Genomic DNA, 17243 nt, shown 5'->3' on the forward strand with positions numbered 1-17243 from the left:
TCATCCAGGAACTGTAATTTATGCACTGTTGGCCTGCGTGCCAGGAAAGATTTACAGGGGGTGCAAGAGAATCAATACTGCTAAGCCTGAGACTATCCATTTAGGTAAATTTTTCAAAAGTGACGTACATGTATTTCCAATTATAAATGAAGGGCTATGTGTACATTCATGTACATGTACGCGTCCCTGTACTTGTGTGTTGTAAAATGTTCAATATCAGTTAAGAAGTCTGGGTTTTAAATCTAATGAGATTTTAAAAACTACCCCGGAAAAAACAAACAGAAAAGAGAGCGCAAAATCAAGTAACAGACAACATGACTTTAATTAATTAGGCCTACATGTACATGTATGTACCTGCATCAATTCGTCAGGTGCACTCAAAGTGACATATTGCGGATACATGTAGTTGCCACACCACAAACTGACGTATTGTGTGCACAAAGTCTATGGACAGTAGTCGCAGTACGTCACACGGTGGTGCACCAAAACTATCCTACACGTCACTTTGTGGTGAAACCAAAGAATTATTAGACAAAGTGTTTAAACATTTTGAATGCTGAATCCTATCAGTCCTCAGTCCTTGAACTATTGTTGGATTGAGGACTGTTATGGTTAAATATGAAGTGTACACCCAGAATGTACATTACATGTACGTACCATTACACAATGTTCTGCCGGTATGTCAGACAGTTCAGGAAGGTTTCCTGTACATACATGTACATGTACAGTATGTATAAATGCCCCCCCCCTCCAATTTGGGTCAAAATTTGGTTTCAAAACTTCATTCAACAGCATGACCAAATGAACGTGGAATCCCCAAAGATACAACTATATGCAGAAAATTATGAAGTGAATTCACGCGAAGACACATTTTGCTCTCAGCTACATGTACATGCACATGTAGGCATGCCAAACACTGAAACATGTACCAGCGTAAACATGTACATGTATGTTGTTTTGGGGCAGGAGTTGACCCAACTCCACTTTCCAGGTCATGGTACTGGTCCATGTGCAAGGTATGTACATGTATGTACGGTACACCTCAGTTCTAATGAACTGGTGAAGCACCTGACCCCTGACATTTGATTGCACTGTATACACAGTGACACAGATTTGATTTGAAAGTTGACCACACGTGCAAGTTTGCATTATTTTTCACAGTAGGCCCTACACCTTCCGTTGGGACAGGATACTGTTGCAAAAGTGGCACTGTAATTTGCACTGGAGTGACACAACCTATGTACATGTACCGTTCTTATGGTAATCTTCCAGTGTTAGAGGTCACAAAAAGTACTTTTTTTGATGGCACAATGCCTACTGATTATGCTGATGCTCTGATGCTGAGCACATTAATTAGTTCATGAATTAATGATGTAAGGACTAATTGGCACTTCCATTGTAATGATGTGTAAACTACTCGTAGTAATGAGTGTTGCCCTTTAAAATACAGGTAGGTCTACTGCTTGGTCCTGAAACCCAAGCCAAATTGACTCTGCAGGTTTCTGGTTCTAGTTTCAGTCCATGTGCAGTTATTAGTTTCAGTCACTGGGGATGTTCCATGACCTCATATTAAAGGGACTCTTCCCCTTTCCTGTCAATCTATCACGGGGTTTTGGAGGAAAATGTGCCGCAGGAGAAAATGGATGTGTAACCTGCAGCCAAATGAGGGTGCATAAACGTGGCACAGGGGCTTCACAGAATGAACACTGTCAACCAACTTTGAAAAGAAATGTTTGATTTTCAGTTCTTGTGCACATGCAATTTAAGGAAAACTGTAGAATACCATATCGAAAACTTAATACACTCCAAAGATTCATTCAGATTAATTTCAGCAAATTGTACACTGTACATCATCTTGCAATTAAGTATTGGGCCCTTGATATGTGCACATTATACTCATACATGATACATAAAAACATGCACATGTACATGTACTCTGGGTAATTTCAAACTCAACTGTCAGGGGCATCATAATCAAATAACATATGAACAACTCTGGAGTTTATTTTATATGCATTGTTTATGTACATGCTACATGTACATGTATATTTTGGATGAGAAACCCATGACTCTTACAGGCACTAACAGGAGTGTACATGTACATCAGTACTGCAGGAACCAGTTTTTGAATCCTCCACAAAAAAGCCTTTTGCGAGTTAACTTTGACCCAAATCTGGTACACTGAGTTCTTTAAATTCATGTGAACATAACTTGAATTCTCCTTACTAAAACCACTGTTGCTTTACCTCATGATTTGGGGCAAGCTTTTGCTTAAGAAGGGCACAAAGGAACCAGTCCGTTCCAGAGATGATGGTCGCCCGTCGCTATTACTGGAAGCTGAAAATTTGAGTGTTACTTAAATAGACTACTCTTCTTTATCCTACAACTTGTATGGGCGGCCAATGTTTGCTGAAATATCACCTTTTAGTTGGTTTTCGATTTTCCTTAAATTAATTCAAACTGGACATTTGTCCCATTATCTTAAATAGGGTTGTACATGTACTTTCATTTAGTACATATACTAATTTAGTGGTACAATGTTATAACTTTCTGGTGTTGTGGTACATGTAGCTTGTAAACCTTACAACCATGTAAACAAGCAAAGACTGCCTGTCCAATTTTTTTGCCTGTCCTCAGGACAGGTGGACAGGTGGCTAGATGACACACAGAACTTTGTGGTGCCAGAGAGTACATGTATACATGTACATACATGTACATGTACCACTAGTAATGACACAGGCAAGAGCAGTGGGGAATGATGAATTCAGCAAAGTCGGCTGTCGAAAAAGTACATTTATAACATGAAAAAAGCACAACCAAAGGCAGAAAAACACGTCACATACATACATGTACCAGTACTAGTAGCAGCAACAACAGTCAGGTGTGGTTCCGTATGTCCTAGACCGTAGCCTATGGCATACTTTCTTCCGGTGTATTGTTTTCTGTAAACAGATGTAGGCCTAGTTTGTATAATTGGGGGAGGAGGGTGAACTGACTGTATGGTCAATCCCTCATCTGAAAATATGGAAACTTGTCAATGTTGGTGAAAATTGAAAGTGATGGTGGTCAGACACGCATATACAGGAAGTGTTTTCATCACAGTCTCACATGGATACCTGTGTCGGTGGCAAGAATGATCTTGTGTTAACTTGTATATAATCTATAAACTTTCCAGCCATGCTTAATTTAACTCTAGTTAGTCTGTTGGGTCCAGGCCCAAGTTAGAAATACAGCTAGGCAATTTTTTATCTGAAATTAGGCCTAGAAACTGTCAGACTGTAGTGTAGGCATAACCACTGCAGTGGTGGTTAGGCCTACAGTGTTTTGACGTGAGCTGGCATACGTTTTTTGTCAGACATTTAAGATCACTGTTCTATTCACTTTCTATCATTATTTTGAACAAATTAGTAAAGATTTTATTGTCACTTAATATACTGCTATGCCTCCTGATTAACTGTACTTCCACTGGACCGCATCACGCCCACATTTACACACCAAGGACCATAGTGCACAAATGGAATGTCCGGAATGCCAAATAAGGAGAGCTACACCGCAATGAATGACTTTTGAAACCAGTTTTAAAGCCAGTATTTCACAGCACATGAAGCCCAGTTGTTTCACTTCTCTGACACGTACCTTCTTTGAGGTCCTTAATCTTTTTCCTCCTGCCAAGTGTTGTGACTTTTTCGAGGAAAGACTCTTCTTTTTTCTCCTTCTTCAAAGTCGAAGTTTTGGTCGGAGACGACGCCATCTTCCAAATTTGACAGTGAGTAAGATTTTTGCCGCCCTCTCGTGAAATAGTTTGGAGTTTTGTGAGGCCAACGTACACACGTCGACATGGACACTATCCATATAGTTAGATCATCATAGAACCAGGTCTATAGTTAGATCTAACTCTATGACACAATCACATATAGTGCCCAATAATAATGTAATATACATGCAGTATGAATTATAAAGCCATTTGACCGCGTAATAGCCACAGAAATAAAACTATGACCGACACAATAGTGCTAAAACATCATCTACTCCGGTCGAGCATTTCTACTAGAAAACATTTCCACTGGAAAACATAGCTAGACAAATGGCAGACTATTTTGACCTTTGGACTGATGCCAACTACACGTTCTTTTATCAGAAAAAGCAGGAAGTAATTGTCTCGTTTTTTGCGATCCCATCCCGATTGTGCTATAAACTGCGCTCACCTCCCACCAGCCTACTCACGGTACCAAAAAAAGAAGTTTGGTTGAACACCAGCAAAACAGGTATTTTAACAAATCATGTTTTGTACAATTTTGTGCTCGTATTAAATGTTTTAATGTGAGACACTTGTTTTGTACGTAAACTAGGCCTATTCGGCCTGTCGGAAGGGACATGCGTATGCATGGTTAATACTAGCCCTACACGAATGTACACAAATGTACATGTAAATCGGACATGTGCTGCATTGTAGACTTTGCCTTGCACATGAAATGAAGGCCTACCTCCTACCACAGTCATGACAGTACCAGCAATTGGTTGTCTCTTCATTCCCAGTTGTCACTGGTTGTTACGCTCCAACTAACTATACTGTAGATGATGTATAGCATCTGTCCCTGTTGTAATATGGGTCGAGACGGTCCCAGCTACCATGACTACACATAATACAGTATTGCCCCCAGACCTCTGGCTTTTCTGCGATACGTCGTCTGCCATTGTCTGCCCCGACGAATCCCATAGTTCTGTAGTTACCCAACTATCACTATAGTGCTGCAGTTAGGCTGGCCCTGCCAACAATTGCTGTATTTGACAAATTTTCATCTAAAATTTCTCAACCTTTTAAAGTTAATGCAGCTCACACGTGATGGAATTTATCCAACATATGCCAACCTGGCATGTCATCCATCCACAAATAAAAACAAACATTAATTTCTGCGAGCATGAGCTGCCAATATACACAAAATAACATTGCCATATTCTGTGGCACACACTCGTTCTTTCTTTTTGTAGTGTAGTTGGGCCCCTTCCTTCCCCCTTCTGCCACAAGTGATATCTATTGTTAGTCTTCATGGTTTAATTTTAAGAAGTTACATTTTTGCATTACTAGCCAGGCCTCATATATCAATAACCGTCACTACTGTGTCCCCCCGTCCCCATGAAGGCAAACTTCTTGAGTGTCTTGGTTTCGAAATGGGCCAGTTCGTTTCCAGAAACAAAAACTTATTCTTGAGCCAAAGACGTTTGTGCAAGCAAATGAGGGAAGGAAGTGGTGCCTGTGGTGCTGGTAATAGAATGCGAAGACTTCCGGAACAAAGGAAACAGGGCAAAGCTGAAACAGTAAACAAAATAACACAGCTGAGCTGCGGCAGAATGCACAGCTGTAATAAAAGTTTTGATTTACACAATGAAGTGTATATCTTGCCGGCATCCCGTCGCACATAACTTGTTTGTTAAACAGCTGGCACTGAATCAGTAGTACATGTATAATAATTACTCCATGTGAAATATTGTGACTGCAGCTGATTCTCTGCCAATTTTTGATTAAGCAAGTAAATCTGCTGGGTAGTACATGTCCTTTATATCAGTATTCAGTTTTACAACATTGCCAAGCAGAGAAATGTGCTTAGCACAGATGTTTGCTTGTACATGTAGCAAAACAGGTTACCAGCTGCAATGCCACACTGTGTGTCCATTTTTTTTTTTAATGATTTCCAGTTGGGTTTTGTAATGACCAGCATTTCTTGCTTTTAAGAAATTGGCTAGAAATCTTTGACATTTTGAAGAGACTTTATTTTCTACAGGCCTTACACATAAATGTACACTGTATCACATCCATGCACATGTAACATGTTCGTTTAAATAGAAACTGACTGATTTCCATGTTGCAGATACAGGCATGCAACTTTGACAAAACAAAAAACGAGGAAACTCTAATATTTCCAACATTTTGTACAGTGTTTTTCAATTCCTAATGGGACCAGTGGTAAGTGAAAAATGAGGAAATCAGCTGATCCAAGGGAAAGTTGCATGCCTGCAGATATTGAGAGGTTTTTGCATGGATGTGCAAACAGAATGACTCACTAGTACATTTTCTCTTGAAAATTTGGTAGATCAACCATGTGGCGTGCTCAAGTTGGGGCAAAGGTCGAAGTTCAAGCTGACGATGATGACTGGGAAACTGACCCAGATTTTGTGGTAAGAATCAGTGTCACTGTGTCGAACTAACTTGGTCCGAAATTCCTTGGTGTGTTTTCTTGGTGTGTTTGACTTGTGTCTGCTCATCTGTTTTTTTGTCAGTCTCCTTGTGTGCTTGTTGGGTTTACTTAAAAACTACACTTGTTACAAGAAAAGATGTACGCATGTCATGCACATTTTGAATTCCCAAAAGGGACTGTATGAGATGAGATGTGTTCACACAAAGTGAACTCAGTACATTAGTGAATAGGAAATTTGACATTTTCAGAACAAGTTTGCATTTGTATTCCAAAGAAGTGACTGTCAGTATACTGCTATGCAGACATGGCTGAAATTCTTAAGAGATAGGCCATGTCTGAAATTACTTGGCAGTGGCTTGACATCCCTCGAGACTTTAGGGTGGTAGCTGCAGCCATTTGCCGTAGAGTAGTGTGTAATTTCAAACTACAGCCAAGCAATTTTGGCATGGCCTTACATCAGCTGCGCTTATGAATTTTGTCGTTGTTTTGGCTCCAAGAACGATGTGAGCGAGAAGGAACAGCGATGGGGCTCCAAGACAGTCGAAGGGTCCGGTCACCAGGGCTCTGTCAGGTAAGAAAATAAAGGCTGTGATTTCAGTGGCATTGATGGAGATGTTGGAGGATCAGGCTTAGGCAAACATCCAAAAAACAGTCTTCTAGAGCTATGGCTATGGCTGTGTCTGTTGTCAGCATGTGTGCATGTATTTGTAACTGGCAAAGACCTAGATCAAGCCACAGACGCAAGATTTGGAAGTGACCTTGGTACTGTGTTTGTGGCTATTCACTCATGGGAGGGACTTGAGGCAGGGAAAGGAGGGGGCCGTTCTTAAACTCTAGAGGGTGGGAGGGAATACAAAGCCCACATCCTTCAAGGCGATGGCCACCATTTCAAAATTCTTATCAGGTACATGTAGCTGTCGGACAGAACGGTCCAATACATTTGTTATCGGTTTGCTATGAGGTGAAGTGTTCTCAAGTGGCCAATTCAAACTGATAATTGCCTTTACACTGCTTACTCCCAAGGCTATGTGGTTTCATGGGAGCAACACCCCCTCCATTATTCACTCAACACAAGTCACTGTTATTATTTATTTATTTATCGGTCAGATGGCCCTGTCCTGTAGTCAACTGACAGGAATTTTGAAATGATGCCTAAAGCATGTGGTCGGAGGGGGTCAGCAGAAACCCGTTTCTATTTGGAGGGCTTTCGGGAATAGCATGGTAGAGGCTCAAGGTTGAATCTTGTTTGAAGTGTTGTATCCTGCTTAGATGGGGGAGGGGCTACAAGCAGGGTGGGGAAGGGAGTTAAAGTTCAAATTTTGGTGTTGATCCTTGATTATTCTTGTGGCTGGTGCTGTTGTAGTGTACGATGCACCAATCAACTCACTTCAGGCCAGAGTCTTCTCTGATCAGCTGTTTCTCAGTGCATTCCTCATGGACTGTCTTTCTGTGGCTGGGAGAGTAGAGAGAGTTGGACAGAATAATCAAGGTTTTTTCTCCTGGGAGAAAATGAGAGTTAACTGATGAAGTTCCACAACCTGGGTTTTTTTCTCTCTGGTAGCATTGGGGAGCTGAGGGAAGGGGTGAAAGAGGACCACTCCAAAGTCAAACAGGAGGAGATGGAGAAGGGGCCCAAGGCGTCCTATGGGTATGGAGGAAAGTTTGGTGTTGAGAAGGACCGCATGGACAAGGTGGGCCACCACTTGAAACGGGCAATGAACTTTTGTGTAGTTTTTATATACCCAGTTCATGTGGAAAGACAAGTAAACTGGAAGTGATTTTCTTTGACAGTTTTATGAAGAGCATGTGAACATGTTAATAGCGACGGGTGACAGGTTAAACTGACACATACCCTGTTTATTTTGAAGACATGCATTAAACACTTCCTGCCGGGGACTCCAGAATCAGAGACGTATGGTATATATGCGTGGCCGGGGTCTCCGGACTCGGACAAAGGAAACAGGGCCCTGTAACAAAAGACTGTACTCCGAACAAAAGTCCAGGCTGCTAGGCATTACCGACATTTTTCACTCTCAAAAGTGGTGATAATCCAGCCTTGTTTTGAAACCGTATACCAGGGTTTGGGGCATTGAGAGTGAGCAAATTACCACCGGGGACAAAAGCTCTCCACCACCGCAGCAATGAGCCACACAGCACCGCTGCATGCTAATCTGGCCCCTATTGAAAAGAGGTCAGCAGTGCACTGAGCCAGGTTTATGAACAAAAGACAGTTATACAACACTGCACAATCTGGGCTTTGTTTACAAGGCTGCAGGCCTGGCTGAAATACCCGGGCGTCAATGAAGGTCACCTGTCAACTTAGAGTAGTGCCTAAAGATTACTTTGTGTGGCTATAAATGACCGTTAAATGAAATGATGAATTTTTGAAGGATTTTGAAAACACGGGAAAAAAATGGTAGTCATGACGGCCCAGCATCGTCAACATTGAAAAATGCCCCGGCATGAAGTGGTTAAAGTCAATTGAGGTGACTGTGTGGTAGAGTTTGGACTGGAATGATGTACTTGGCTTCTAAGGCAAAGTAACACCTGTGTGAGAAATGTTCCAAATCCTGTACAGATGACTCTCAAAAATTATGTGTTGTGTCGTACTTACCCGTGAGTTTGAGAACTGGTCAATATACCATATATTGCATACAGTATACCATTAATTTGTAAAAATCAATTGTGTCGTTTTAAAAAAAGTGAAAGATTTGAAGGAAAAATTCCTTAGGCCAGTTCATTGTGAAATGCGAACCGTTTGCAAGTGGTCAACGATGCAGGTCACGCAGGAGATGAATGGGTGCAGGGGTCATGAAGACACTGATTTATTTTGTCCAGTGAAAGCTGTGATTGCGCCACTCAAGCTTTGACGAAATTGACTTAACAAAAACTGGAGCATACAGGGTGGAGTTGGCAAGATGCCCATATTTTCTCTTACTTGTACACAATATAGGTGCAGGGTGAATGTCACCAAATGGCAGCATGTAGCTCGATACTCCCTTGAGGGAGTTAAACAATGTAACCCCCCCCCCACCACCACCCATAATTTGGATGTATGTATGTTGCTTAGAAAGGTGCAAAATCACTTGAAATTATTTCTCCTGTTTGGCAATGGGAAAAAATTGTCAGTTTGAATTTATCGTACTGTTTTTTGTTTGCTCAAGATTGTTGAGGTTTTCTTAGTGATTGCTCACTTTGCAGTGTTGCAACTGTTTTGTGTTTCATGGGCTGTTTTTGTTGACTTTGCAGTCGGCCATGAGTCACGAACACATGGAGAAGCTTAGTGCTCACGCCTCACAGAAGGACTACGCCAAAGGGTTTGGCGGCAGGTACGGGGTGCAGAGCGAGCGCGTGGACAAGTCGGCTGTGGGTTTTGACTATGCCGGGAAAACAGAAAAGCACGCCTCGCAGATAGGTAGGACAAAGAATGATGGCCCAGCTGCAGATAGTTGCAGGGCAGAGTTATGCCAGCTAATACAAAAGTCAATTTCATGACTATAAGTGTAATTGGCCTCTATTTGTTATAGTTTTGAGTTATTTTAAAATTGTTTTGAATCGGACTTTTCTCCCAGACACGTTGCTCAGCTTAATGCCAACATGTTTTTTAACTCAAAATCATGTGAAGTTCATTGGCCTTGTAATATAAGAAGTAATTGTATTGTTTTAATATGTGTAACATAATTATGCATACCAACTCCAATATGTTCCACACACACAGCCCTGTTATTTTGAAAAACTGCAACTTGGTGACTTGCTACAGGGGAAAAAACTGTGGACTCAAATGCCTTGTAGAAAAAATGGATCTTGCTTGATTCGGTTTGAGAAAGACAGAGCTGGTTGATTGTCTCCTGCTTTGCTTAACCTGTTACACTTTCCCCCATTGTCCCCTACAGATTACTCCACTGGCTTTGGTGGCAAATATGGAGTTGAGAAAGGCAAGCAAGACAAAGTAATAATTGCATCTTTTTTTTCCCTTGTGAAACATTTTAGCGCATGTGTGTGTGGAGAGTGTAAAAAAAAATTATATGTGGTATTGCCAAGTCTGAGATGGTTTAAAGGCATCATAACTCGTGGAGTGCCGTGGAGCATGGAAGTCTCCGAAACTGGCATAGCACAGCAAACATTTGTTATCAAAGCAAAAAGAAAAAAAAAAGCTTCCCAGCTGAAATGCTATTTGATGTATATTACCTGTGATTGGTTTACAGCTGATAAATGCTAAGGGCATAGCTTTACCGCTCTAGTAATTAGGCCCGATGAATAATTGATTGAACAATGCTCATTAACCTGATGAGCAAGGATAACACCGATGTAGAGCCTTGAGCACCAATATTTGTAGATGTGCGTGCCTGATTGTCACTATTACAAGTAATTTTACATTTATGGGGTTCATTGTTTTTCAGTCGGCAGTTGGGTGGGAGTACCAGCAAGGACTGTCAAAGCATGAGTCCCAGAAAGGTATATGTAAATGCCAAAATTTATTCTCGGATGTCACAAAATGAAACTCTCGACTAATGACAAGCATCCCGGTATTACATCTGACTCATAACAGGGTGTGATGCCTAGTGAGCATCTTAGTTTCCTTGAAAGACTGATTCTGGTGGTTAGCAAATCTCAATGGTACTTCTCTGCCTGTGGTGATTGATTGGTGTAACTGGCCTCGAAGAATTGTAGAGCTGATATGGACTCCAAGATAAGCAGTTTTAAGTAAAGATGGCTACCGATCGACTTCACATTTACATGATGTTTCACCAACATCAGCTAACATTTGCTGTGCTCACAAGAGGAATGCACTTAAAGTGGCTGTGATGGACACTGCTTTATAAACAGCTCTTTCGTTTTTACCTCAAAAAGATTATTCCAAAGGCTTTGGTGGGAGATATGGTGTGCAGAAAGACCGAGTTGACAAGGCTGCTGTGGGTTTTGAGTACGAGGGGAAGACAGAGAAACACGCATCTCAAAAAGGTGAGAGTGGACATTATCACTGACAAATTAAGCATGCAGTACCAAGCGGTGTCCGTACACATAGAAGCTGGAACTTGTTCATTGAGGTTGACCATGTATGGAGCCCTCAACCAGGCCAAAGCCTGCCCTGTTCTCTCAAACCTTCGAGAAAGTGAGGTGGTAACAACTGTCGCACAGCTCTTAAACAATTAGCAATAAGGTTCAACATTTGGAAAGTCCAAGGACTTAACTATTGGTATTTTGTCTTTCAGCCCAACATAACATTGCACCTGCCACAAGTTTGTTGTGGAATAATACCGATGGCAAGCAGTTAAACATAGAGTAGGCTGTAGAGTGCAGCAGCTGTTAACTAGTGCTAAAGCTGATTCCTACTTAATGTTTATGCATACACACTTTTGTTGATCCATTACTCCGTGTCTTGCTTAGATTACGCGACCGGCTTTGGTGGGAAGTATGGTGTCCAGAAAGACAGACAAGACAAGGTGGCATTGGGCTACGATGAGACCAGCAAGGTGGAGCTCCATCCCTCCCAGAAGGACATGTCCAAGGGGTTTGGGGGCAAGTTTGGCGTGGAGTCAGACAGGCAGGATGCCTCAGCCGGCTCATTTGATGACATGCAGGGGGTTTCGTCATCCTATCAGCGTACCAGAGTGGCTCCTGGTGAGTATGAGCTTGGGATAACCCAGGGGTACCTGTGGACAGTTTCTGGCAGAGTATGCCAATCAAACCTGTTTGTGTTGCATGGCATCAGAGTGTAAGGGGTCACAGATAAAAGACAATATGGACTTCTTCACAGGTATCGGCACTTGATTAAATATCCTCACTGCTGCTGCTGCGTGCCCTACATCCAGGCCATAGGATTTGCGTTCATTCCACTAACAATTAGTGGTGCTCACTCTGTGCGCATGCAGATGAAAATTACTTGAGGTCAGTCTGTGCACATTCTGGTGAAAATTCAACTTTCATTTTATCAATTCAGTAGTCCCACGAGTAAGACCCTCAAGCTCAGTGCAGCTCCAATCACTGCTACAGAAACATTAAACCATCTGATGGTTTTAATTAGTTTCAAAGTACATTTTCAAAAGTGATTCAGCAATCACAGATGGGGCCAGAGACAAAACTGAAATTTGGAAAATGGCATTTGTTTCCAGAGAACCAGGGCTTTGATAAAACTCCACTCTATTTTCTCCCCCCATCATTCACCATCTAGGTTCCGGTGGTGCAGGAAACCTGAGAGCAAAGTTTGAAAATATGGCGAAGGCAGAAGAAGAGGTATGTACAGATCTAGCTTTCAGGAAATGGGGGGGGGGTTGATGTAAATACTGAAGGGATGCCCTGCTAAGGGGATCTACCGCAAATCGATGTAATTATTTTTATGGATAGATGGATGAAGCAATCCTAGTTCAGGATTTCTTTTTGGGTAGTTCCATTTAGTCCATGGCTGAATGGGGAGGGGGGATGGGTGGGTTGCAACCGTTCAACCCCCCTAGATCCGCCTCTGAATAGGTTAACATATACTACTCAAAAAAGTTAAGGACATTTTTCATAACTGGTAATTTTTTTCCAAGCAATGAGTGGGGTCTAGTTCTTTCATTGTTTTGTTTGTCTAGATGTTTTTTTCATTGGAATAAAAAATTTAAAAAGTTTCAAAACATCAAATGCACATTTTCAGCAGTAAAATATCTCATGTAAAAAAGTACACACAAAACAAAAAGTGGTCCGTAACTTTTTGTGAAGAGTGTACATGCAACCCTCTACTGCCCATTCACGGCACGTATGAGTCAGTACACAGAACACTTCAAAATACTAGGGCTACAACTGTAGCACTCAGTTGCAGTAACATTGCAAATGAACAGAGAGAACTGTTCAATTGCTGGAAATGCTTTACCGTGCTAAAGTGGACACAAGTGAAGACTGGACTTTCAGTGCATCATCATTTTTCAGGAGCAACGTAAGAAAGCAGAAATGGAAAGGCAGAGAAGACAGGAGAGAGAACAGAAGGAGAGGGAAGAGTCCAAGAAAGTCGAAGAGGTAGGTCGCTAGAAGATAGAGGACAGCTGAGGATGATTTCAAGATCTGATGCTATGGCAACATTTGTACCGTCAAGAATGTTGGCCACAGTTACTTTGACTGGTGTTTTTTATTTTCTTGAACCATGAAGTGTTTATCATACAATGTTAAAGGCCTTGAGCTCTAGGTACAAGAGGCCTGTTATACTATTTGACTGTGTATCTTGGTTACTAGGAGCGACAGCGTAAGCTGAAGGAGGAGCACAGAGCCTTAGAAGTGGAAGAGCAGGAAGAGCAAGACTGGGAGACAAACCCCGAGCCACAAGAGGAGCAACCACCAGCGCTGCCACCACCACGGCAGACAGCACCCCGCGCCCAGCCCCAGCCTGAACCCGAGCCAGAGCCGGAGCCAGACGAGATGTATGCCGACCCGGACTACATAAACGAAGGTGGTGTCAGCCAGCACGAGCCAGAGCCTGTGCCTGCTGATACTTATGAAGAAATCCCTCAGAAAGGTAGCATGCTGCCCAAATAACCTTTAGAGGTGTAGCCTTTGTAACTCCCGGCCAGAAGCTCAGAGGTTCGAATCCAGCTGCTGGCAAGCCCCTTTATTATATTTACCTCTTTCAATGCCTAAGTTTATATGGGTACCAGAATTAGCTGGGGAGCATGGACTAGCTGTTGGCCATAACTGTATCCTCACGTAAGCCTCTAAATATACTCCCCCTCTCTCCACTCAGGAGTAACACCATTAGCCGGGGAGTGTGGTCTAGTGGCTGGCGTTAGTAAATCCTGTCCAGAATGTCAGGGGGGTCGAATCCAGCTGCTGGCCACACACTTGTGTCCTTTGGCAAGCCTCTTTACCCTTATTGTGCTCGTAACTCCAACCCAGAAAGTTGGTCAGGGGTTCAAATCCAACCACTGGCAACATGTGTCCTTGGGTGAGCCTGGAGCCCCTGTACTCTGTATGCCTCTCTTTTTCCAACCAGGAAATAAATAATTAATTCCAGTCAGCAAGTAGAGCTTCTATTGGCAAATGAATCCAAAATTGGTACATTAACAATATAGGTTGGCTGTCAGCATTTCCTCTGAAGCATGGAATGTAGCATATCATGGATTTCCATTTTCCACTCTATTACAGTATAAGCAATACTCTTCGAAATGTACAACGTACATAGGAAATGAGGAGCGAATTTTGTGGATTCCCACAAACCTAAATTCTCTTTACGCAGCCAAAGGAGGGAACCAGTGACAAGTGCAGTCGCTTGCGCTTCGCTTTAAAGCTACTTCGGGATCGTATGAATGCCCAGTATCACATGAAAATCTGACTTCCGTAAAAATCAGACTCTTACCTGTTATTGGTTAATTCCTCTCACATGACTGGTCATTCTCCTAATAATCATACGTACTCATGTGCATTACTCCAAATGGGTCCTTGTTTCAAAGAGACGTAAATTCATGGCAGCACTGCTGCATAGCCATGTGCAAACTGGCTTTTGGAAATTGGTACAAGTACGTGTGTATGTATAGCTTATTTTTAAGTCCAAGTACATTTCAGGAATAAAAGTATTAAAGTTCTGACCATTCCCTTTAAAATTCCAGGATCTTTGCCTCGTGTGAGGGGTAATGTTAACGTGAATAAGCTCTTGCTGGACAATGGTTGAACCTAGTTTATCTGGCTCCATGCTGCAGGTCCTGCAGTACATACATGTACAGCACTTGGTAGCCTGGGGTGCTTGCATGTGCTTGGTTGCTATGAACAGCATGGCTTTTTGTACATGAATACGAATGAATGAGAATGGTATTCAGAAACAGCACATGCTCAAAATGAACAGCATCACAGGTCATTCCAGAACATTTGCATGTGCGCTCAAGGCCATTGCTATCAGAGCGGCTATGCAACAGGACGCACTCACTGAACATGTTCCAACTGGTGTGATGTCAGGGGCTTTGTTCCGGAATGACCTTGTCTTAATATTGAAAACACCAACTGGCTCATTGATGAAGCATTTGCTGTACTCTTTGCAAATACATGCCTGGCATCGTGGCTTTGTTCAAATTATGCCCCCCAAATCCTCCTACATCCTTCACAATCCACCGGAAGTTTTTTGAAGAATTTGTGGGACTAAGAAAGACGGCTAGACCCTGCCACTACTATTTTTGAAAGCTGCAGTATACAGATAGAATATAGTATGCAGTATAGCGATAGAATTCCTGCACAATGGTGGATTTTGGAAGATCCAGGAAGGGAGTGAAATTACACACAGAACTTTCATCATGACAGTGCTCTAAATTTAGAAAGTCACCTGAACTTTAGAGGTGTGTTTCGGAGCTGTGGTAGGTTGAGGGTTTTTGTACATCCATTCCTTTTCAGTCGCAGAACCTGAGCAGTCACCGCCAGTGGAGGATGCAGTGTATGAGGACATGCCTGGTGCTGGTACTGAGAACACATCAGGCGGGGGTATGACAGCTGTGGCTGTGTATGATTACCAAGCCAGTGAGTCAATTACTTATCAATATTGATACTCAGAATAGCTATGCAGTAGCAAAATAATAGAAAGCTTACGTAGCCCTTTTTGCTTTGACATACAAACTGATGCATGCATGGCTAGACAGTTTTGGTCTTCCTACCAGTGAAAGATGAGGGTAGAAAGAAAAGTTAATTTAAACATCAAAACAGAATGTAGAGATAAGACAAATGGGGGTTTCTGTTGGAAGAGAGGTCAAAGTATGGTTATGTGCAGATATTGCCAAACATAGCTTGTACCTGTATATCAGGTGATGGGATTTCTTGGCAATTCTTTTAAAACTCCATGTATAGTTCATCTTTATTTTATTTCATAATTTGACATTTCTTACAGCTGGGGATGATGAAGTGTCCTTTGACCCCGGTGACGTCATCACTGACATCGATCAGGTGAGGCCATCTTGTCTTTTTCACATCCTGTTTAATTGGGGGGAAAAAGAAACATGAGTGTTGCACGCTAGTCTCTCAGATGTGACATGAATGGCCTTTGTACCTCTATTTTCAACAATCTGACACGTGGCAAGATGTATACTAGTTGATGGTAACCCTTTATCTTGACCTCTGACCCCTTTTCAGATATATATACTTGACAGTGGTTGACAATTCCAGAACTCTTTAACTTTTGATCTCTTGAATCAGTCTAATTGATCTGCTGCACACTTTCACTTTAATAACCTCTGACCTCTTGGCAGATTGACAGCGGTTGGTGGATGGGGACGTGTAACGGTTCCCGAGGGCTGTTCCCTGCTAACTATGTGGAACTCCAGTAGAGACGCCCATCGCAGAGCACCATGTCATTCCTTTCTCTGATATCCCATCTCGGCCAGTTTATGCCATCTGTAACAATTGATAGAAGAAATTGAAAACTTGGCAGATGACAAAAAGTCTTTTGCAAATATGGATTGTGTAAGATGCCCTAGTTTTTGTACCAATACTTAATTTTGATTGAGTTTTGATTTACCCTGACTAAATGCCCCATTCGTATCATGACAAGTCCCGAAAGAAATGTAGTATCTAGGCAGAAAGGCTTCAACTAGAAGTGTTGCCGGCGCCTCGTTATGAAATGAATCCTACCATCTTGAAACTGGAGCCTCTACCAGCAGATGCATGCATTACATACAGCCACACTAGATCTTTTGGATCAGCCTTTGCTGGGAGAAATCAGAAATTCAAATTCTTGATTAAGAGTCCCAAATATATCATTTTAACCACTTCGGACCGGGGCATTTTTCAACGTTGAGGATGCTGGGCCGGCATGACTATCATTTTTTCTGTTTTCAAAATCCTTCAACAATTCATCATTCCATTTAACAGTCGTTTATAGCCGAACGGAGTAATCTTCAGGCACTACTCTAAGTTGACAGGTGACCTTCATTGACACCCGAATATTTCAGCCAGGCCTGCAGCCTTGTAAACAGAGCCCAGATTGTGCGGTGTCACACAGCTGTCTTTTGTTCACGAACCTGGCTCAGTGCACTGCTGACCTCTTTTCAATAGGGGCCAGATTAGCATGCAGCGGTGCTGTGTGGCTCATCGCTGCGGTGGTGGAGA

General features: G+C 42.2%; 2 protein-coding genes across 5 annotated transcripts in view; one reads left to right on the forward strand and one right to left on the reverse strand.

Moving 5' to 3' along the window:
* Positions 1-3977, reverse strand: part of LOC110985732 (beta-parvin-like) — a 22897-nt gene extending 18920 nt beyond the window's left edge. For both annotated transcript variants that reach the window (XM_022246967.2, XM_022246966.2), the window contains exon 1: positions 3637-3977. In XM_022246967.2, the coding sequence (XP_022102659.2) occupies positions 3637-3751 (115 nt within the window). In that variant the 5' untranslated portion in view covers positions 3752-3977. The remainder of the gene's footprint in view (positions 1-3636) is intronic.
* The window catches only part of cttn (cortactin), a 20014-nt gene extending 3114 nt beyond the window's left edge, over positions 1-16900 (forward strand). For 2 of the 3 annotated variants that reach the window (XM_087133924.1, XM_087133923.1), the window contains exons 2-15: positions 6090-6174; positions 6692-6765; positions 7756-7885; positions 9444-9609; positions 10088-10143; positions 10595-10649; positions 11046-11156; positions 11583-11816; positions 12367-12428; positions 13101-13187; positions 13401-13680; positions 15540-15662; positions 16027-16082; positions 16385-16900. In XM_087133924.1, coding sequence (XP_086990050.1) covers positions 6097-6174; positions 6692-6765; positions 7756-7885; positions 9444-9609; positions 10088-10143; positions 10595-10649; positions 11046-11156; positions 11583-11816; positions 12367-12428; positions 13101-13187; positions 13401-13680; positions 15540-15662; positions 16027-16082; positions 16385-16462 — 1590 coding nt within the window. In that variant the 5' untranslated portion in view covers positions 6090-6096 and the 3' untranslated portion in view covers positions 16463-16900. Of the gene's footprint in view, positions 1-4129; positions 4266-6089; positions 6175-6691; positions 6766-7755; positions 7886-9443; positions 9610-10087; positions 10144-10594; positions 10650-11045; positions 11157-11582; positions 11817-12366; positions 12429-13100; positions 13188-13400; positions 13681-15539; positions 15663-16026; positions 16083-16384 lie in introns of those variants that run through there. The other variant, XM_087133922.1, reaches the window with a different exon arrangement.
* The last annotated feature ends 343 nt before the right edge of the window (positions 16901-17243 follow it).

Source organism: Acanthaster planci, linkage group LG03 (assembly GCF_054643075.1).
Source record: "Acanthaster planci isolate LZ-2023a linkage group LG03, COTS_SCS, whole genome shotgun sequence".
NCBI classification, from domain to species: domain Eukaryota; kingdom Metazoa; phylum Echinodermata; class Asteroidea; order Valvatida; family Acanthasteridae; genus Acanthaster; species Acanthaster planci.